The 23,745-nt window shown below is 51.9% G+C and overlaps 1 protein-coding gene across 4 annotated transcripts in view; it reads left to right on the top strand.

Annotated features, from left to right (window-relative positions):
* GOLGA2 (golgin A2) overlaps window positions 1-23,745 on the top strand; it is a 355,961-nt gene that overhangs the window by 96,236 nt on the left and 235,980 nt on the right. For all 4 annotated transcript variants that reach the window (XM_078646638.1, XM_078646641.1, XM_078646639.1 and 1 more), the window contains one exon: window positions 14,050-14,133. In XM_078646638.1, coding sequence (XP_078502764.1) covers window positions 14,050-14,133 — 84 coding nt within the window. The remainder of the gene's footprint in view (window positions 1-14,049; window positions 14,134-23,745) is intronic.

Below are 23,745 nucleotides of genomic sequence, written 5' to 3'. Positions count from 1 at the left end.
TGTGAGCTGCAGGTCCACCGTTCTTACACCAAGGCATTCTGTGAGCTGCAGGTCCACCGTTCTTACACCGAAGCATTCTATGAGCTGCAGGCCCTCTATTATCACTGCTACGCACAATGCGAGCTACAGGTCCACCGTTCTTACACCAAGGCATTCTGTGAGCTGCAGGTCCACCGTTCTTACACCGAAGCATTCTATGAGCTGCAGGTCCATCGTTCTTACACCGAAGCATTCTATGAGCTGCAGGTCCACCGTTCTTACACCGAAGCATTCTATGAGTTGCAGGCCCTCTATTATCACTGGTACGCACAATGCGAGCTACAAGTCCACCGTTCTTACACCAAAGCATTCTAAAAGCATTCTATGAGCTGCAGGTCCTCTATTATCACTGCTACGCACAATGCGAGCTACAGGTCCACCGTTCTTACACCAAGGCATTCTGTGAGCTGCAGGTCCACCGTTCTTACACCAAGGCATTCTGTGAGCTGCAGGTCCACCGTTCTTACACCGAAGCATTCTATGAGCTGCAGGCCCTCTATTATCACTGCTACGCACAATGCGAGCTACAGGTCCACCGTTCTTACACCAAGGCATTCTGTGAGCTGCAGGTCCACCGTTCTTACACCAAGGCATTCTGTGAGCTGCCGGTCCACCGTTCTTACACCGAAGCATTCTATGAGCTGCAGGCCCTCTATTATCACTGGTACGCACAATGCGAGCTACAGGCCCATCGTTCTTACACCGAAGCATTCTATGAGCTGCAGGTCCACCGTTCTTACACCGAAGCATTCTATGAGCTGCAAGTCCTCTATTATTACTGCGAAACACAATGCGAGCTACAGGTCCACCGTTCTTACACCGAAGCATTCTATGAGCTGCAGGTCCACCGTTCTTACACCGAAGCATTCTATGAGCTGCAAGTCCTCTATTATTACTGCGAAACACAATGCGAACTACAGGTCCACCGTTCTTACACCGAAGCATTCTATGAGCTGCAGGTCCATCGTTCTTACACCGAAGCATTCTATGAGCTGCAGGTCCACCGTTCTTACACCGAAGCATTCTATGAGTTGCAGGCCCTCTATTATCACTGGTATGCACAATGCGAGCTACAGGTCCACCGTTCTTACACCAAAGCATTCTAAAAGCATTCTATGAGCTGCAGGTCCTCTATTATTACTGCGAAACACAATGCGAGCTACAGGTCCACCGTTCTTACACCAAGGCATTCTGTGAGCTGCAGGTCCACCGTTCTTACACCAAGGCATTCTGTGAGCTGCAGGTCCACCGTTCTTACACCGAAGCATTCTATGAGCTGCAGGCCCTCTATTATCACTGCTACGCACAATGCGAGCTACAGGTCCACCGTTCTTACACCAAGGCATTCTGTGAGCTGCAGGTCCACCGTTCTTACACCAAGGCATTCTGTGAGCTGCAGGTCCACCGTTCTTACACCGAAGCATTCTATGAGCTGCAGGCCCTCTATTATCACTGGTACGCACAATGCGAGCTACAGGCCCATCGTTCTTACACCGAAGCATTCTATGAGCTACAGGTCCATCGTTCTTACACCGAAGCATTCTATGAGCTGCAAGTCCTCTATTATTACTGAGAAACACAATACGAGCTACAGGTCCTCCGTTCTTACACCAAGGCATTCTGTGAGCTGCAGGTCCACCGTTCTTACACCGAAGCAATCTATGAGCTGCAGGCCCATCGTTCTTACACCGAAGCATTCTATGAGCTGCAGGTCCATCGTTCTTACACCGAAGCATTCTATGAGCTGCAGGTCCACCGTTCTTACACCGAAGCATTCTATGAGCTGCAAGTCCTCTATTATTACTGCGAAACGCAATGCGAGCTACAGGTCCACCAATCTTACACCAAGGCATTCTGTGAGCTGCAGGTCCACCGTTCTTACACCAAGGCATTCTGTGAGCTGCAAGTCCTCTATTATTACTGCGAAGCACAATGCGAGCTGCAGGTCCACCGTTCTTACACCGAAGCATTCTATGAGCTGCAGGTCCACCGTTCTTACACCGAAGCATTCTATGAGCTGCAGGTCCACCGTTCTTACACCGAAGCATTCTATGAGCTGCAGGCCCTCTATTATCACTGGTACGCACAATGCGAGCTACAGGCCCATCGTTCTTACACCGAAGCATTCTATGAGGCACTAGTCCTCTATTATTACTGAGAAGCACAATGCGAGCTGCAGGTCCACCGTTCTTACACCGAAGCATTCTATGAGCTGCAGGCCCATCGTTCTTACACCGAAGCATTCTATGAGCTGCAAGTCCTCTGTTATTACTGCGATGCACAAATACGAGCTACAGGTCCACCGTTCTTACACCGAAGCATTCTATGAGCTGCAGGCCCATCGTTCTTACACCGAAGCATTCTATGAGCTGCAAGTCCTCTGTTATTACTGCGAAGCACAAATACGAGCTACAGGTCCACCGTTCTTACACCAAAGCATTCTATGAGCTGCAGGCCCTCTATTATTACTGCGAAGCACAATGCGAGCTACAGGTCCACCGTTCTTACACCGAAGCATTCTATGAGCTGCAGGTCCACCCTTCTTACACCGAAGCATTCTATGAGCTGCAGGCCCATCGTTCTTACACCGAAGCATTCTATGAGCTGCAGGTCCTCCGTTCTTACACCGAAGCATTCTATGAGCTGCAGGTCCACCGTTCTTACACCGAAGCATTCTATGAGCTGCAGGTCCACCGTTCTTACACCGAAGCATTCTATGAGCTGCAGGTCCACCGTTCTTACACCCGAAGCATTCTATGAGCTGCAGGTCCACCGTTCTTACACCCGAAGCATTCTATGAGCTGCAGGTCCACCGTTCTTACACCGAAGCATTCTATGAGCTGCAGGCCCATCGTTCTTACACCGAAGCATTCTATGAGCTGCAAGTCCTCTATTATTACTGCGAAACACAATGTGAGCTACAGGTCCACCGTTCTTACACCAAGGCATTCTGTGAGCTGCAGGTCCACCGTTCTTACACCAAGGCATTCTGTGAGCTGCAGGTCCACCGTTCTTACACCGAAGCATTCTATGAGCTGCAGGCCCTCTATTATCACTGGTACGCACAATGCGAGCTACAGGTCCATCGTTCTTACACCGAAGCATTCTATGAGCTGCAAGTCCTCTATTATTACTGCGAAACACAATGCGAGCTACAGGTCCACCGTTCTTACACCGAAGCATTCTATGAGCTGCAGGTCCATCGTTCTTACACCGAAGCATTCTATGAGCTGCAGGCCCTCTATTATCACTGGTACGCACAATGCGAGCGACAGGTCCACCGTTCTTACACCGAAGCATTCTATGAGCTGCAAGTCCTCTATTATTACTGCGAAACACAATGCGAGCTACAGGTCCACCGTTCTTACACCGAAGCATTCTATGAGCTGCAGGTCCACCGTTCTTACACCGAAGCATTCTATGAGCTGCAAGTCCTCTATTATTACTGCGAAACACAATGCGAGCTACAGGTCCACCGTTCTTACACCGAAGCATTCTATGAGCTGCAGGTCCACCGTTCTTACACCGAAGCATTCTATGAGCTGCAAGTCCTCTATTATTACTGCGAAACACAATGCGAACTACAGGTCCACCGTTCTTACACCGAAGCATTCTATGAGCTGCAGGTCCATCGTTCTTACACCGAAGCATTCTATGAGCTGCAGGTCCACCGTTCTTACACCGAAGCATTCTATGAGTTGCAGGCCCTCTATTATCACTGGTACGCACAATGCGAGCTACAGGTCCACCGTTCTTACACCAAAGCATTCTAAAAGCATTCTATGAGCTGCAGGTCCTCTATTATTACTGCGAAACACAATGCGAGCTACAGGTCCACCGTTCTTACACCGAAGCATTCTATGAGCTGCAGGTCCATCGTTCTTACACCGAAGCATTCTATGAGCTGCAGGTCCACCGTTCTTACACCGAAGCATTCTATGAGTTGCAGGCCCTCTATTATCACTGGTACGCACAATGCGAGCTACAAGTCCACCGTTCTTACACCAAAGCATTCTAAAAGCATTCTATGAGCTGCAGGTCCTCTATTATCACTGCTACGCACAATGCGAGCTACAGGTCCACCGTTCTTACACCAAGGCATTCTGTGAGCTGCAGGTCCACCGTTCTTACACCAAGGCATTCTGTGAGCTGCAGGTCCACCGTTCTTACACCGAAGCATTCTATGAGCTGCAGGCCCTCTATTATCACTGCTACGCACAATGCGAGCTACAGGTCCACCGTTCTTACACCAAGGCATTCTGTGAGCTGCAGGTCCACCGTTCTTACACCGAAGCATTCTATGAGCTGCAGGTCCATCGTTCTTGCACCGAAGCATTCTATGAGCTGCAGGTCCACCGTTCTTACACCGAAGCATTCTATGAGTTGCAGGCCCTCTATTATCACTGGTACGCACAATGCGAGCTACAAGTCCACCGTTCTTACACCAAAGCATTCTAAAAGCATTCTATGAGCTGCAGGTCCTCTATTATCACTGCTACGCACAATGCGAGCTACAGGTCCACCGTTCTTACACCAAGGCATTCTGTGAGCTGCAGGTCCACCGTTCTTACACCAAGGCATTCTGTGAGCTGCAGGTCCACCGTTCTTACACCGAAGCATTCTATGAGCTGCAGGCCCTCTATTATCACTGCTACGCACAATGCGAGCTACAGGTCCACCGTTCTTACACCAAGGCATTCTGTGAGCTGCAGGTCCACCGTTCTTACACCAAGGCATTCTGTGAGCTGCAGGTCCACCGTTCTTACGCCGAAGCATTCTATGAGCTGCAGGCCCTCTATTATCACTGGTACGCACAATGCGAGCTACAGGCCCATCGTTCTTACACCGAAGCATTCTATGAGCTGCAGGTCCACCGTTCTTACACCGAAGCATTCTATGAGCTGCAAGTCCTCTATTATTACTGCGAAACACAATGCGAGCTACAGGTCCACCGTTCTTACACCGAAGCATTCTATGAGCTGCAGGTCCACCGTTCTTACACCGAAGCATTCTATGAGCTGCAAGTCCTCTATTATTACTGCGAAACACAATGCGAACTACAGGTCCACCGTTCTTACACCGAAGCATTCTATGAGCTGCAGGTCCATCGTTCTTACACCGAAGCATTCTATGAGCTGCAGGTCCACCGTTCTTACACCGAAGCATTCTATGAGTTGCAGGCCCTCTATTATCACTGGTATGCACAATGCGAGCTACAGGTCCACCGTTCTTACACCAAAGCATTCTAAAAGCATTCTATGAGCTGCAGGTCCTCTATTATTACTGCGAAACACAATGCGAGCTACAGGTCCACCGTTCTTACACCGAAGCATTCTATGAGCTGCAGGTCCATCGTTCTTACACCGAAGCATTCTATGAGCTGCAGGTCCACCGTTCTTACACCGAAGCATTCTATGAGTTGCAGGCCCTCTATTATCACTGGTACGCACAATGCGAGCTACAAGTCCACCGTTCTTACACCAAAGCATTCTAAAAGCATTCTATGAGCTGCAGGTCCTCTATTATCACTGCTACGCACAATGCGAGCTACAGGTCCACCGTTCTTACACCAAGGCATTCTGTGAGCTGCAGGTCCACCGTTCTTACACCAAGGCATTCTGTGAGCTGCAGGTCCACCGTTCTTACACCGAAGCATTCTATGAGCTGCAGGCCCTCTATTATCACTGCTACGCACAATGCGAGCTACAGGTCCACCGTTCTTACACCAAGGCATTCTGTGAGCTGCAGGTCCACCGTTCTTACACCAAGGCATTCTGTGAGCTGCAGGTCCACCGTTCTTACACCGAAGCATTCTATGAGCTGCAGGCCCTCTATTATCACTGGTACGCACAATGCGAGCTACAGGCCCATCGTTCTTACACCGAAGCATTCTATGAGCTACAGGTCCATCGTTCTTACACCGAAGCATTCTATGAGCTGCAAGTCCTCTATTATTACTGAGAAACACAATACGAGCTACAGGTCCACCGTTCTTACACCAAGGCATTCTGTGAGCTGCAGGTCCTCCGTTCTTACACCAAGGCATTCTGTGAGCTGCAGGTCCACCGTTCTTACACTGAAGCAATCTATGAGCTGCAGGCCCATCGTTCTTACACCGAAGCATTCTATGAGCTGCAGGTCCATCGTTCTTACACCGAAGCATTCTATGAGCTGCAGGTCCACCGTTCTTACACCGAAGCATTCTATGAGCTGCAAGTCCTCTATTATTACTGCGAAACGCAATGCGAGCTACAGGTCCACCAATCTTACACCAAGGCATTCTGTGAGCTGCAGGTCCACCGTTCTTACACCAAGGCATTCTGTGAGCTGCAAGTCCTCTATTATTACTGCGAAGCACAATGCGAGCTGCAGGTCCACCGTTCTTACACCGAAGCATTCTATGAGCTGCAGGTCCACCGTTCTTACACCGAAGCATTCTATGAGCTGCAGGTCCACCGTTCTTACACCGAAGCATTCTATGAGCTGCAGGCCCTCTATTATCACTGGTACGCACAATGCGAGCTACAGGCCCATCGTTCTTACACCGAAGCATTCTATGAGGCACTAGTCCTCTATTATTACTGAGAAGCACAATGCGAGCTGCAGGTCCACCGTTCTTACACCGAAGCATTCTATGAGCTGCAGGCCCATCGTTCTTACACCGAAGCATTCTATGAGCTGCAAGTCCTCTGTTATTACTGCGATGCACAAATACGAGCTACAGGTCCACCGTTCTTACACCGAAGCATTCTATGAGCTGCAGGCCCATCGTTCTTACACCGAAGCATTCTATGAGCTGCAAGTCCTCTGTTATTACTGCGAAGCACAAATACGAGCTACAGGTCCACCGTTCTTACACCAAAGCATTCTATGAGCTGCAGGCCCTCTATTATTACTGCGAAGCACAATGCGAGCTACAGGTCCACCGTTCTTACACCGAAGCATTCTATGAGCTGCAGGTCCACCCTTCTTACACCGAAGCATTCTATGAGCTGCAGGCCCATCGTTCTTACACCGAAGCATTCTATGAGCTGCAGGTCCTCCGTTCTTACACCGAAGCATTCTATGAGCTGCAGGTCCACCGTTCTTACACCGAAGCATTCTATGAGCTGCAGGTCCACCGTTCTTACACCGAAGCATTCTATGAGCTGCAGGTCCACCGTTCTTACACCCGAAGCATTCTATGAGCTGCAGGTCCACCGTTCTTACACCCGAAGCATTCTATGAGCTGCAGGTCCACCGTTCTTACACCGAAGCATTCTATGAGCTGCAGGCCCATCGTTCTTACACCGAAGCATTCTATGAGCTGCAAGTCCTCTATTATTACTGCGAAACACAATGTGAGCTACAGGTCCACCGTTCTTACACCAAGGCATTCTGTGAGCTGCAGGTCCACCGTTCTTACACCAAGGCATTCTGTGAGCTGCAGGTCCACCGTTCTTACACCGAAGCATTCTATGAGCTGCAGGCCCTCTATTATCACTGGTACGCACAATGCGAGCTACAGGTCCATCGTTCTTACACCGAAGCATTCTATGAGCTGCAAGTCCTCTATTATTACTGCGAAACACAATGCGAGCTACAGGTCCACCGTTCTTACACCGAAGCATTCTATGAGCTGCAGGTCCATCGTTCTTACACCGAAGCATTCTATGAGCTGCAGGCCCTCTATTATCACTGGTACGCACAATGCGAGCGACAGGTCCACCGTTCTTACACCGAAGCATTCTATGAGCTGCAAGTCCTCTATTATTACTGCGAAACACAATGCGAGCTACAGGTCCACCGTTCTTACACCGAAGCATTCTATGAGCTGCAGGTCCACCGTTCTTACACCGAAGCATTCTATGAGCTGCAAGTCCTCTATTATTACTGCGAAACACAATGCGAGCTACAGGTCCACCGTTCTTACACCGAAGCATTCTATGAGCTGCAGGTCCACCGTTCTTACACCGAAGCATTCTATGAGCTGCAAGTCCTCTATTATTACTGCGAAACACAATGCGAACTACAGGTCCACCGTTCTTACACCGAAGCATTCTATGAGCTGCAGGTCCATCGTTCTTACACCGAAGCATTCTATGAGCTGCAGGTCCACCGTTCTTACACCGAAGCATTCTATGAGTTGCAGGCCCTCTATTATCACTGGTACGCACAATGCGAGCTACAGGTCCACCGTTCTTACACCAAAGCATTCTAAAAGCATTCTATGAGCTGCAGGTCCTCTATTATTACTGCGAAACACAATGCGAGCTACAGGTCCACCGTTCTTACACCGAAGCATTCTATGAGCTGCAGGTCCATCGTTCTTACACCGAAGCATTCTATGAGCTGCAGGTCCACCGTTCTTACACCGAAGCATTCTATGAGTTGCAGGCCCTCTATTATCACTGGTACGCACAATGCGAGCTACAAGTCCACCGTTCTTACACCAAAGCATTCTAAAAGCATTCTATGAGCTGCAGGTCCTCTATTATCACTGCTACGCACAATGCGAGCTACAGGTCCACCGTTCTTACACCAAGGCATTCTGTGAGCTGCAGGTCCACCGTTCTTACACCAAGGCATTCTGTGAGCTGCAGGTCCACCGTTCTTACACCGAAGCATTCTATGAGCTGCAGGCCCTCTATTATCACTGCTACGCACAATGCGAGCTACAGGTCCACCGTTCTTACACCAAGGCATTCTGTGAGCTGCAGGTCCACCGTTCTTACACCAAGGCATTCTGTGAGCTGCAGGTCCACCGTTCTTACACCGAAGCATTCTATGAGCTGCAGGCCCTCTACTATCACTGGTACGCACAATGCGAGCTACAGGCCCATCGTTCTTACACCGAAGCATTCTATGAGCTGCAGGTCCACCGTTCTTACACCGAAGCATTCTATGAGCTGCAAGTCCTCTATTATTACTGCGAAACACAATGCGAGCTACAGGTCCACCGTTCTTACACCGAAGCATTCTATGAGCTGCAGGTCCACCGTTCTTACACCGAAGCATTCTATGAGCTGCAAGTCCTCTATTATTACTGCGAAACACAATGCGAACTACAGGTCCACCGTTCTTACACCGAAGCATTCTATGAGCTGCAGGTCCATCGTTCTTACACCGAAGCATTCTATGAGCTGCAGGTCCACCGTTCTTACACCGAAGCATTCTATGAGTTGCAGGCCCTCTATTATCACTGGTACGCACAATGCGAGCTACAGGTCCACCGTTCTTACACCAAAGCATTCTAAAAGCATTCTATGAGCTGCAGGTCCTCTATTATTACTGCGAAACACAATGCGAGCTACAGGTCCACCGTTCTTACACCGAAGCATTCTATGAGCTGCAGGTCCATCGTTCTTACACCGAAGCATTCTATGAGCTGCAGGTCCACCGTTCTTACACCGAAGCATTCTATGAGTTGCAGGCCCTCTATTATCACTGGTACGCACAATGCGAGCTACAAGTCCACCGTTCTTACACCAAAGCATTCTAAAAGCATTCTATGAGCTGCAGGTCCTCTATTATCAGTGCTACGCACAATGCGAGCTACAGGTCCACCGTTCTTACACCAAGGCATTCTGTGAGCTGCAGGTCCACCGTTCTTACACCAAGGCATTCTGTGAGCTGCAGGTCCACCGTTCTTACACCGAAGCATTCTATGAGCTGCAGGCCCTCTATTATCACTGCTACGCACAATGCGAGCTACAGGTCCACCGTTCTTACACCAAGGCATTCTGTGAGCTGCAGGTCCACCGTTCTTACACCAAGGCATTCTGTGAGCTGCAGGTCCACCGTTCTTACACCGAAGCATTCTATGAGCTGCAGGCCCTCTATTATCACTGGTACGCACAATGCGAGCTACAGGCCCATCGTTCTTACACCGAAGCATTCTATGAGCTACAGGTCCATCGTTCTTACACCGAAGCATTCTATGAGCTGCAAGTCCTCTATTATTACTGAGAAACACAATACGAGCTACAGGTCCACCGTTCTTACACCAAGGCATTCTGTGAGCTGCAGGTCCTCCGTTCTTACACCAAGGCATTCTGTGAGCTGCAGGTCCACCGTTCTTACACCGAAGCAATCTATGAGCTGCAGGCCCATCGTTCTTACACCGAAGCATTCTATGAGCTGCAGGTCCATCGTTCTTACACCGAAGCATTCTATGAGCTGCAGGTCCACCGTTCTTACACCGAAGCATTCTATGAGCTGCAAGTCCTCTATTATTACTGCGAAACGCAATGCGAGCTACAGGTCCACCGTTCTTACACCAAGGCATTCTGTGAGCTGCAGGTCCACCGTTCTTACACCAAGGCATTCTGTGAGCTGCAAGTCCTCTATTATTACTGCGAAGCACAATGCGAGCTGCAGGTCCACCGTTCTTACACCGAAGCATTCTATGAGCTGCAGGTCCACCGTTCTTACACCGAAGCATTCTATGAGCTGCAGGTCCACCGTTCTTACACCGAAGCATTCTATGAGCTGCAGGTCCACCGTTATTACACCGAAGCATTTTATGAGCTGCAGGTCCACCGTTCTTACACCGAAGCATTCTATGAGCTGCAGGTCCATCGTTCTTACACCGAAGCATTCTATGAGCTGCAGGCCCATCGTTCTTACACCGAAGCATTCTATGAGCTGCAGGTCCACCGTTCTTACACCAAGGCATTCTGTGAGCTGCAGGTCCACCGTTCTTACACCAAGGCATTCTGTGAGCTGCAAGTCCTCTATTATTACTGCGAAGCACAATGCGAGCTGCAGGTCCACCGTTCTTACACCGAAGCATTCTATGAGCTGCAGGTCCACCGTTCTTACACCGAAGCATTTTATGAGCTGCAGGTCCACCGTACTTACACCGAAGCATTCTATGAGCTGCAGGTCCTCTATTATTACTGCAAAGCACAATGCGAGCTACAGGTCCACCGTTCTTACACTGAAGCATTCTATGAGGCACTAGTCCACTATTACAGCAAAGCATGCTGCAAGATATATGTCTACTATTATTACACCAAAGCTGAGCTTTCACCAAAGCATGCGCTCTGTGGAAGGAGGTGAATATACTAGGCAAGGGGAATTGGATTTTGTAAGCCACTATCTCACCTATGTGGGTCACCATCTCGGATCCATACTGACTGTGGTCCTGCTTCATCATAAAGTTTCTTCGGATTCACAACAGGTCTGACTCATCCTCTAGACATCCGGTTAAGGGCACAGCCGTGCTCAGCCTTCATATACGTATCGAGATTCCAAACCCTCCAGTATCCCTTTCTACCAAATCTTCAAAGTTCAGATTTAAAGCTACTCTGGCCCCTTTAAAGTTCTCATTCTAACTTGGCTCAGGATTAGGTGCTCCTTGTAAATATTTTGGCTCTTTGTTTTTTTTTCTGGGCATTTACAGTTTTCTCCTATCGCTATCTGAGAAGATGGCCGAAGTACAACATGCCCACTTTTTTCATCTCAATGCATTAGTTGTTGAACGCTGGAAATCAGCCCTCGTAAAACATCTGTCTCTTAGCTGGAGGTCATAGCACTCAGACAGACAAACTTCCACATACAGGATCTACGCGGAAGGGGTTAAATTCTAAATGTAGTCGCCTTGTGAGTGATGAGCTAGACTCCACAGTCTAGCTCATCACTCACAAGGCGACTGGCCCCGACTCCGAACAGCAGCATCCCGTGGATGTCAGGTAGCCTTCTACCCAGCGAAAGAGTCTTTGGAAAACGTGATGCTTTTTAGCTTATCCTTGGAAAATATGTTGTGGTCTTTTCCTTCCGAGTGCACGATTGACCAGACTTACCATATGTCACCAGTGCAGCCTCCTTACTTATGTACCAGCTTCAAAATAAATCTGCAGCCGACTTGATGTACCCTCCCTCTTTGAATGATCATGTGTACGCCCTCACAGCCAAGGCACCTTTTAGTCTCTCGGAGCACCCTTCCTCTGAATATCCTCTCTTTACATGCCTTCTGCAAACATGATACTTGGTGGAAATAAGCTCTCAAGAGAAACACTGCTTGATGAAACCTTACTTGAGGGTGGGCGTGACCTACTGGTGAGTGCAAGTCTCTGTCTTGTGACACTTGTACTGGTAGCCTTCCGTCTGGTTCACTTCTTGCATCCCACACTCCAACTTCTGCCTTTTTTTTGCTGCTTCTGGCCTGGGGTAGGAGTGAGGAGTGGAGCTTTGAAGTCCGAAGACACTTGCAGAGGCAGGTGGCACGTGACCCATGCAGTGGCTCAACTCCTTATTGTGAAAGCAACAGACCTTTGCTTCAAAAGCTGTCCACAAGCACAAGAGCGTGGACGAGCGGTTTGAGTAGTATTGTGACTGTGATGAGTAACTTGTACTCGACCTCACTCTGGCCCACCAATCCTAGACTCCAAGCACCGGCTCCTCTTGATGACTGCTTTCTTTCTACCTTACTAATTAATCTATTATTTACCTTACTTCATCTCTAACCTCCTTGCGTTTTCTATCTGATTGGGGTGTGGCTGATGAAAGTACAGTGTAAAAAATGTTTTTTTCTAAAGTACATCATAATGGATTGGTGATTTGTTTTAAAACACGTTTTCTGTTCCTTGCTCACTTGCTTCTTCTTTTTAACTTTTACTTTTGTATCAATGTTTTCCTAATTGCTTTACACGTCTTCTTTTTTTCATCTGTATTCCCCTTTTTTCAGTTTTCTGCTTTCCCTCCTCTTTTGTTTTGTTCCCTCTCTTGTGCTTTCCCCCTCTCATCCCTGCAATCACGTGTCTTAATTCCTTTGATCTCCTTTATTATATTCATTGACCCCTCCTCTTTAACCATGTGTTCTCCTTGTGATATTTCCCTGCTCTACATTGTTCCCTTGTTTCTCCCTTTAGCCATCATTCATTCTTCTTGCCCATTTCTTTCTGCATTGGTCTCTTCCTTCTGGTATTATCTTCTGTCACTTTTTCTCTTTTTATTCTACACTCCTATTTTCACTGATCCGCCCTTTTCTTGTTTTCTGTTCCCCTTTATCTCCTTCTTTCATTTTGTTTCTTTCCCGACATCTTTTTTTCTCCTGTACTCTTTTTGTATTATCTTGTATTCCTTTGTCTACTTTTGCTCCTGCATCCTTGCTTTTATCTCCCTTGTCTGACCTTTTGTCTCTTGTCCTCAACCTCTTTTTCACAGTCCTGTTATCTTTACACTCCCTTGTCCGCCTATAACTCCTTTGTCCCCCTTTTTCCCAGGTTTTCTCATTTTCCATCTTTTCTCCCATTCATTTCCCACCTATTCCATTCCTCGTCACCCTTTTCCCCTTCCTTATCCCCATTTGTGCTCCATTTCCACTCTTCCCGCTACCTTAATCCTCTTCCCCCTCCCTGGTTTCCCGTCCCCCTCCCCATTTCCCGTCCCTTGCCCCCTTTCCCTCAGGTGTTCTCCTTTCCCACGGCCGTCTCAACTTTCCACTCACTTGTTCTCTTCCCAGTCCCTTCTTTCCCCTTTTCCCTTTTCTGATCTTCTTTTTTATCCCCCTCTTCCTCCCATGTCCTCTTATCCCCTCCCTTATCCCCTTTTCCCGTGTTATCCTCCATCCCTCCTTGTACACTCTTCCCTCCGGTCCTCTTCCCCCTTCATGTCCTCCATTCCTTCTTCTGTATCTCCGTTTCTCCCTCCACTCTCCCACGCCCACCTTCCCCTTTCCTCCTTCCCGGCCTCCCTTCCCCTCCCTTGTCCCCCTACCATCTCACAGGACTCTCTTCCCACTTCTTGGCTTCCCCCTAACTCCTCCCTTGTCCTCCCTTTCCCTCACACGTCACCCTTTCTTATCCCTTGTCCTCCTTTTTTCCCTTGTTCGACATTCTCCCTTGTTCCTCTTTTTTTAATGCCCCACTTTTCTTACCCTTTATCCATTTTCCCCCTCAAGATGCCCGCTCCTTTCTTCATTATTTGTCCTCTCTTCCCTTGTTCTTATTCCACCCGAAGTCTTTCTGTGGTATCTGCACTAACGGCTCTTCTTTGTTTTCCTCCTCCTGTATTGTCTTGATGCAGCAGTTAAGTTACCAGGAGCTCGCTGTGGCCTTGGACTCCAGTAATCTCACAAACCGCCAGCTCACGTCTTCAATCGAGGAATTGGTAAGAGATGGTCTTGAACTATGGCTTTCCAGTGTGCTTGCAACTCCTGCTCCTACTTATCCCAGCCAAGTCCTCTTTCATGTGTCTGGAAGAATGGTCCAGCGAGCGGGTTGTTGACGAGGGGGTAGGCAGGTGGGGGACATACATGCTTCTGGCACCATAATGAGGTCACAGGTGCTGGCGGCACCACAAGATTTCTTGAATTATACCCGTTCTTTTTCTCCTCACCTTGTTTGAGGGGTTCCACGGTCTGTGTAGTCTTTAGTGTTGATCAAGAGATTTCCTCTTGGATCTTTGATCCTTTCTCTCAGGACTTCTCTTTGGCAGTGGGCTTTCTTGTTTGGAGGGACGGTCTTTTTCCTCTTTCCAGTAACATGTTCATGCTTGGAAATCTTTTCATAAGTCAGGAAGAAGCGAAATTGATTCATATAATTAGGAGAGAAACACAATTATGATCCTTAGTATCTTTTCATACAGATGACCCACATGCCACCCGGTTTTCTTTAAAAAATATTCCAAAGCCTCTCAGACAGGAGGCAGAGCCATAGGTCCTCGAGTCACTGGGATACGTGGAGGGTGAACCCTAAGAGACCCTGGTTAATTTGCTCCCAGCGACACTCCTTAACAAAAGGACTTGGCTTAGAGAAGCAAGATGTTCATTAATTAGACAAATGAGGTTCTTCTGAGGTGCTGGGAATTGCCCTGACAGCTGCCTCTAGGAAGACCTGAAAAGACTGGAACAGGGATTAAGGTCTGGGCCACTTTTGTTCTCTTCTAGGAAATGTAAGCTTTGGTATATGCAGGATTCACAGTTCTCTAGCTGTTTGTGAAAAAGCAGGCTTTGTCTATGCCCACTGGTCCGTTGAGGCTTGTTGTGAAGATAGTGCTGCTTTCTGCGTGCTGTCCTCAGGGAGGTGGCTACACTGCGTGGGCTGTACGGTGCTGCTCCGTGAGCGCCGTGCTGGGAGGCAGATTGACTGTGTGGACTCCACAGTGCTAGTCCCCGAGCGTCGTACATAGAGGCAGATAGACTGCGTGGCCTCTACAGCGCTGCTCCTCGAGCGTCATACATAGAGGCAGATAGACTGCGTGGCCTCTACAGCGCTGCTCCTCGAGCGTCATACATAGAGGCAGATAGACTGCGTGGCCTCTACAGCGCTGCTCCTCGAGCGTCGTACATAGAGGCAGATAGACTGCGTGGCCACTACAGCGCTACTCCTCGAGCGTCGTACATAAAGGCAGATAGACTGCGTGGCCTCTACAGCGCTACTCCTCGAGCGTCATACATAGAGGCAGATAGACTGCGTGGCCACTACAGCGCTGCTCCTCGAGCGTCGTACATAGAGGCAGATAGACTGCGTGGCCACTACAGCGCTGCTCCTCGAGCGTCATACATAGAGGCAGATAGACTGCGTGGCCTCTACAGCGCTGCTCCTCGAGCGTCATACATAGAGGCAGATAGACTGCGTGGCCTCTACAGCGCTGCTCCTCGAGCGTCGTACATAGAGGCAGATAGACTGCGTGGCCACTACAGCGCTGCTCCTCGAGCGTCGTACATAGAGGCAGATAGACTGCGTGGCCACTACAGCGCTGCTCCTCGAGCGTCATACATAGAGGCAGATAGACTGCGTGGCCACTACAGCGCTGCTCCTCGAGCGTCGTACATAGAGGCAGATAGACTGCGTGGCCACTACAGCGCTGCTCCTCGAGCGTCGTACATAGAGGCAGATAGACTGCGTGGCCTCTACAGCGCTGCTCCTCGAGCGTCATACATAGAGGCAGATAGACTGCGTGGCCTCTACAGCGCTGCTCCTCGAGCGTCGTACATAGAGGCAGATAGACTGCGTGGCCACTACAGCGCTGCTCCTCGAGCGTCATACATAGAGGCAGATAGACTGCGTGGCCACTACAGCGCTGCTCCTCGAGCGTCATACATAGAGGCAGATAGACTGCGTGGCCTCTACAGCGCTGCTCCTCGAGCGTCGTACATAGAGGCAGATAGACTGCGTGGCCACTACAGCGCTGCTCCTCGAGCGTCGTACATAGAGGCAGATAGACTGCGTGGCCACTACAGCGCTGCTCCTCGAGCGTCATACATAGAGGCAGATAGACTGCGTGGCCACTACAGCGCTGCTCCTCGAGCGTCGTACATAGAGGCAGATAGACTGCGTGGCCACTACAGCGCTGCTCCTCGAGCGTCGTACATAGAGGCAGATAGACTGCGTGGCCTCTACAGCGCTACTCCTCGAGCGTCGTACATAGAGGCAGATAGACTGCGTGGCCACTACAGCGCTGCTCCTCGAGCGTCGTACATAGAGGCAGATAGACTGCGTGGCCACTACAGCGCTGCTCCTCGAGCGTCGTACATAGAGGCAGATAGACTGCGTGGCCTCTACAGCGCTGCTCCTCGAGCGTCATACATAGAGGCAGATAGACTGCGTGGCCACTACAGCGCTGCTCCTCGAGCGTCGTACATAGAGGCAGATAGACTGCGTGGCCTCTACAGCGCTACTCCTCGAGCGTCGTACATAGAGGCAGATAGACTGCGTGGCCACTACAGCGCTACTCCTCGAGCGTCGTACATAGAGGCAGATAGACTGCGTGGCCTCTACAGCGCTACTCCTCGAGCGTCGTACATAGAGGCAGATAGACTGCGTGGCCTCTACAGCGCTACTCCTCGAGCGTCGTACATAGAGGCAGATAGACTGCGTGGCCACTACAGCGCTACTCCTCGAGCGTCATACATAGAGGCAGATAGACTGCGTGGCCACTACAGCGCTGCTCCTCGAGCGTCGTACATAGAGGCAGATAGACTGCGTGGCCACTACAGCGCTACTCCTCGAGCGTCATACATAGAGGCAGATAGACTGCGTGGCCACTACAGCGCTGCTCCTCGAGCGTCGTACATAGAGGCAGATAGACTGCGTGGCCACTACAGCGCTGCTCCTCGAGCGTCGTACATAGAGGCAGATAGACTGCGTGGCCACTACAGCGCTGCTCCTCGAGCGTCGTACATAGAGGCAGATAGACTGCGTGGCCACTACAGCGCTGCTCCTCGAGCGTCGTACATAGAGGCAGATAGACTGCGTGGCCACTACAGCGCTGCTCCTCGAGCGTCGTACATAGAGGCAGATAGACTGCGTGGCCACTACAGCGCTGCTCCTCGAGCGTCATACATAGAGGCAGATAGACTGCGTGGCCTCTACAGCGCTGCTCCTCGAGCGTCGTACATAGAGGCAGATAGACTGCGTGGCCACTACAGCGCTGCTCCTCGAGCGTCATACATAGAGGCAGATAGACTGCGTGGCCACTACAGCGCTGCTCCTCGAGCGTCGTACATAGAGGCAGATAGACTGCGTGGCCTCTACAGCGCTACTCCTCGAGCGTCGTACATAGAGGCAGATAGACTGCGTGGCCACTACAGCGCTGCTCCTCGAGCGTCATACATAGAGGCAGATAGACTGCGTGGCCACTACAGCGCTGCTCCTCGAGCGTCGTACATAGAGGCAGATAGACTGCGTGGCCTCTACAGCGCTGCTCCTCGAGCGTCGTACATAGAGGCAGATAGACTGCGTGGCCACTACAGCGCTGCTCCTCGAGCGTCATACATAGAGGCAGATAGACTGCGTGGCCACTACAGCGCTGCTCCTCGAGCGTCGTACATAGAGGCAGATAGACTGCGTGGCCTCTACAGCGCTGCTCCTCGAGCGTCGTACATAGAGGCAGATAGACTGCGTGGCCACTACAGCGCTGCTCCTCGAGCGTCGTACATAGAGGCAGATAGACTGCGTGGCCTCTACAGCGCTGCTCCTCGAGCGTCGTACATAGAGGCAGATAGACTGCGTGGCCACTACAGCGCTGCTCCTCGAGCGTCATACATAGAGGCAGATAGACTGCGTGGCCTCTACAGCGCTGCTCCTCGAGCGTCGTACATAGAGGCAGATAGACTGCGTGGCCTCTACAGCGCTGCTCCTCGAGCGTCGTACATAGAGGCAGATAGACTGCGTGGCCACTACAGCGCTACTCCTCGAGCGTCATACATAGAGGCAGATAGACTGCGTGGCCACTACAGCGCTGCTCCTCGAGCGTCATACATAGAGGCAGATAGACTGCGTGGCCTCTACAGCGCTGCTCCTCGAGCGTCGTACATAGAGGCAGATAGACTGCGTGGCCTCTACAGCGCTACTCCTCGAGCGTCGTACATAGAGGCAGATAGACTGCGTGGCCTCTACAGCGCTACTCCTCGAGCGTCGTACATAGAGGCAGATAGACTGCGTGGCCACTACAGCGCTGCTCCTCGAGCGTCGTACATAGAGGCAGATAGACTGCGTGGCATCTAAAGCGCTACTCCTCGAGCGTCGTACATAGAGGCAGATAGACTGCGTGGCCACTACAGCGCTGCTCCTCGAGCGTCGTACATAGAGGCAGATAGACTGCGTGGCCACTACAGCGCTGCTCCTCGAGCGTCATACATAGAGGCAGATAGACTGCGTGGCCACTACAGCGCTGCTCCTCGAGCGTCGTACATAGAGGCAGATAGACTGCGTGGCCACTACAGCGCTGCTCCTCGAGCGTCGTACATAGAGGCAGATAGACTGCGTGGCCACTACAGCGCTACTCCTCGAGCGTCATACATAGAGGCAGATAGACTGCGTGGCCACTACAGCGCTGCTCCTCGAGCGTCGTACATAGAGGCAGATAGACTGCGTGGCCACTACAGCGCTGCTCCTCGAGCGTCGTACATAGAGGCAGATAGACTGCGTGGCATCTAAAGCGCTACTCCTCGAGCGTCGTACATAGAGGCAGATAGACTGCGTGGCCACTACAGCGCTGCTCCTCGAGCGTCGTACATAGAGGCAGATAGACTGCGTGGCCTCTACAGCGCTGCTCCTCGAGCGTCGTACATAGAGGCAGATAGACTGCGTGGCCACTACAGCGCTGCTCCTCGAGCGTCATACATAGAGGCAGATAGACTGCGTGGCCACTACAGCGCTGCTCCTCGAGCGTCGTACATAGAGGCAGATAGACTGCGTGGCCTCTACAGCGCTACTCCTCGAGCGTCGTACATAGAGGCAGATAGACTGCGTGGCCACTACAGCGCTGCTCCTCGAGCGTCATACATAGAGGCAGATAGACTGCGTGGCCACTACAGCGCTGCTCCTCGAGCGTCGTACATAGAGGCAGATAGACTGCGTGGCCTCTACAGCGCTGCTCCTCGAGCGTCGTACATAGAGGCAGATAGACTGCGTGGCCACTACAGCGCTGCTCCTCGAGCGTCATACATAGAGGCAGATAGACTGCGTGGCCACTACAGCGCTGCTCCTCGAGCGTCGTACATAGAGGCAGATAGACTGCGTGGCCTCTACAGCGCTACTCCTCGAGCGTCGTACATAGAGGCAGATAGACTGCGTGGCCTCTACAGCGCTACTCCTCGAGCGTCGTACATAGAGGCAGATAGACTGCGTGGCCACTACAGCGCTGCTCCTCGAGCGTCATACATAGAGGCAGATAGACTGCGTGGCCACTACAGCGCTACTCCTCGAGCGTCGTACATAGAGGCAGATAGACTGCGTGGCCTCTACAGCGCTGCTCCTCGAGCGTCGTACATAGAGGCAGATAGACTGCGTGGCCACTACAGCGCTGCTCCTCGAGCGTCGTACATAGAGGCAGATAGACTGCGTGGCCACTACAGCACTACTCCTCGAGCGTCGTACATAGAGGCAGATAGACTGCGTGGCCACTACAGCGCTACTCCTCGAGCGTCGTACATAGAGGCAGATAGACTGCGTGGCCACTACAGCACTACTCCTCGAGCGTCATACATAGAGGCAGATAGACTGCGTGGCCTCTACAGCGCTGCTCCTCGAGCGTCGTACATAGAGGCAGATAGACTGCGTGGCCACTACAGCGCTGCTCCTCGAGCGTCGTACATAGAGGCAGATAGACTGCGTGGCCACTACAGCACTACTCCTCGAGCGTCGTACATAGAGGCAGATAGACTGCGTGGCCACTACAGCGCTACTCCTCGAGCGTCGTACATAGAGGCAGATAGACTGCGTGGCCACTACAGCGCTGCTCCTCGAGCGTCGTACATAGAGGCAGATAGACTGCGTGGCCACTACAGCGCTGCTCCTCGAGCGTCGTACATAGAGGCAGATAGACTGCGTGGCCTCTACAGCACTACTCCTCGAGCGTCATACATAGAGGCAGATAGACTGCGTGGCATCTAAAGCGCTACTCCTCGAGCGTCGTACATAGAGGCAGATAGACTGCGTGGCCACTACAGCGCTGCTCCTCGAGCGTCGTACATAGAGGCAGATAGACTGCGTGGCCACTACAGCGCTGCTCCTCGAGCGTCGTACATAGAGGCAGATAGACTGCGTGGCCTCTACAGCGCTACTCCTCGAGCGTCATACATAGAGGCAGATAGACTGCGTGGCCTCTACAGCGCTACTCCTCGAGCGTCATACATAGAGGCAGATAGACTGCGCGGCCTCTACAGCGCTGCTCCTCGAGCGTCGTACATAGAGGCAGATAGACTGCGTGGCCACTACAGCGCTGCTCCTCGAGCGTCGTACATAGAGGCAGATAGACTGCGTGGCCTCTACAGCGCTACTCCTCGAGCGTCGTACATAGAGGCAGATAGACTGCGTGGCCACTACAGCACTACTCCTCGAGCGTCGTACATAGAGGCAGATAGACTGCGCGGCCTCTACAGCACTACTCCTCGAGCGTCATACATAGAGGCAGATAGACTGCGTGGCCACTACAGCGCTGCTCCTCGAGCGTCGTACATAGAGGCAGATAGACTGCGTGGCCTCTACAGCGCTGCTCCTCGAGCGTCATACATAGAGGCAGATAGACTGCGTGGCCTCTACAGCACTACTCCTCGAGCGTCGTACATAGAGGCAGATAGACTGCGTGGCCTCTACAGCGCTGCTCCTCGAGCGTCGTACATAGAGGCAGATAGACTGCGTGGCCACTACAGCGCTGCTCCTCGAGCGTCGTACATAGAGGCAGATAGACTGCGTGGCCACTACAGCGCTACTCCTCGAGCGTCGTACATAAAGGCAGATAGACTGCGTGGCCTCTACAGCGCTGCTCCTCGAGCGTCGTACATTGAGGCAGATAGACTGCGTGGCCTCTACAGCGCTGCTCCTCGAGCGTCGTACATAGAGGCAGATAGACTGCGTGGCCACTACAGCGCTGCTCCTCGAGCGTCGTACATAGAGGCAGATAGACTGCGTGGCCTCTACAGCGCTGCTCCTCGAGCGTCGTACATAGAGGCAGATAGACTGCGTGGCCTCTACAGCACTACTCCTCGAGCGTCGTACATAGAGGCAGATAGACTGCGTGGCCACTACAGCGCTGCTCCTCGAGCGTCGTACATTGAGGCAGATAGACTGCGTGGCCACTACAGCGCTGCTCCTCGAGCGTCGTACATAGAGGCAGATAGACTGCGTGGCCACTACAGCGCTGCTCCTCGAGCGTCATACATAGAGGCAGATAGACTGCGTGGCCTCTACAGCGCTACTCCTCGAGCGTCATACATAGAGGCAGATAGACTGCGCGGCCTCTACAGCGCTGCTCCTCGAGCGTCGTACATAGAGGCAGATAGACTGCGTGGCCACTACAGCACTACTCCTCGAGCGTCGTACATAGAGGCAGATAGACTGCGCGGCCACTACAGCGCTGCTCCTCGAGCGTCATACATAGAGGCAGATAGACTGCGTGGCCTCTACAGCGCTACTCCTCGAGCGTCGTACATAGAGGCAGATAGACTGCGTGGCCTCTACAGCGCTGCTCCTCGAGCGTCGTACATAGAGGCAGATAGACTGCGTGGCCACTACAGCGCTGCTCCTCGAGCGTCGTACATAGAGGCAGATAGACTGCGTGGCCACTACAGCGCTGCTCCTCGAGCGTCGTACATAGAGGCAGATAGACTGCGTGGCCTCTACAGCGCTACTCCTCGAGCGTCGTACATAGAGGCAGATAGACTGCGTGGCCACTACAGCGCTGCTCCTCGAGCGTCGTACATAGAGGCAGATAGACTGCGTGGCCACTACAGCGCTGCTCCTCGAGCGTCGTACATAGAGGCAGATAGACTGCGCGGCCTCTACAGCGCTGCTCCTCGAGCGTCGTACATAGAGGCAGATAGACTGCGTGGCCACTACAGCACTACTCCTCGAGCGTCGTACATAGAGGCAGATAGACTGCGTGGCCACTACAGCGCTGCTCCTCGAGCGTCATACATAGAGGCAGATAGACTGCGTGGCCTCTACAGCGCTACTCCTCGAGCGTCATACATAGAGGCAGATAGACTGCGCGGCCTCTACAGCGCTGCTCCTCGAGCGTCGTACATAGAGGCAGATAGACTGCGTGGCCACTACAGCACTACTCCTCGAGCGTCGTACATAGAGGCAGATAGACTGCGCGGCCACTACAGCGCTGCTCCTCGAGCGTCATACATAGAGGCAGATAGACTGCGTGGCATCTAAAGCGCTACTCCTCGAGCGTCGTACATAGAGGCAGATAGACTGCGTGGCCACTACAGCGCTGCTCCTCGAGCGTCGTACATAGAGGCAGATAGACTGCGTGGCCACTACAGCGCTGCTCCTCGAGCGTCGTACATAGAGGCAGATAGACTGCGTGGCCACTACAGCGCTACTCCTCGAGCGTCGTACATAGAGGCAGATAGACTGCGTGGCCTCTACAGCACTACTCCTCGAGCGTCATACATAGAGGCAGATAGACTGCGTGGCATCTAAAGCGCTACTCCTCGAGCGTCGTACATAAAGGCAGATAGACTGCGTGGCCACTACAGCGCTACTCCTCGAGCGTCGTACATAGAGGCAGATAGACTGCGCGGCCACTACAGCGCTGCTCCTCGAGCGTCATACATAGAGGCAGATAGACTGCGTGGCATCTAAAGCGCTACTCCTCGAGCGTCGTACATAGAGGCAGATAGACTGCGTGGCCTCTACAGCGCTACTCCTCGAGCGTCGTACATAGAGGCAGATAGACTGCGCGGCCACTACAGCGCTGCTCCTCGAGCGTCATACATAGAGGCAGATAGACTGCGTGGCCACTACAGCGCTGCTCCTCGAGCGTCATACATAGAGGCAGATAGACTGCGTGGCCACTACAGCGCTGCTCCTCGAGCGTCGTACATAGAGGCAGATAGACTGCGTGGCCACTACAGCGCTGCTCCTCGAGCGTCATACATAGAGGCAGATAGACTGCGTGGCCACTACAGCGCTGCTCCTCGAGCGTCGTACATAGAGGCAGATAGACTGCGTGGCCACTACAGCGCTGCTCCTCGAGCGTCGTACATAGAGGCAGATAGACTGCGTGGCCACTACAGCACTACTCCTCGAGCGTCATACATAGAGGCAGATAGACTGCGTGGCATCTAAAGCGCTACTCCTCGAGCGTCGTACATAGAGGCAGATAGACTGCGTGGCATCTAAAGCGCTACTCCTCGAGCGTCGTACATAGAGGCAGATAGACTGCGTGGCATCTAAAGCGCTACTCCTCGAGCGTCGTACATAGAGGCAGATAGACTGCGTGGCATCTAAAGCGCTACTCCTCGAGCGTCGTACATAAAGGCAG

The sequence above is a fragment of the Lissotriton helveticus genome, chromosome 5_2 (genome assembly GCF_964261635.1).
Source record: "Lissotriton helveticus chromosome 5_2, aLisHel1.1, whole genome shotgun sequence".
NCBI classification, from domain to species: Eukaryota; Metazoa; Chordata; class Amphibia; order Caudata; family Salamandridae; genus Lissotriton; species Lissotriton helveticus.
Note: the sequence above shows the minus strand (reverse complement) of the source record. Positions and strands in the feature narration are given on the sequence as shown.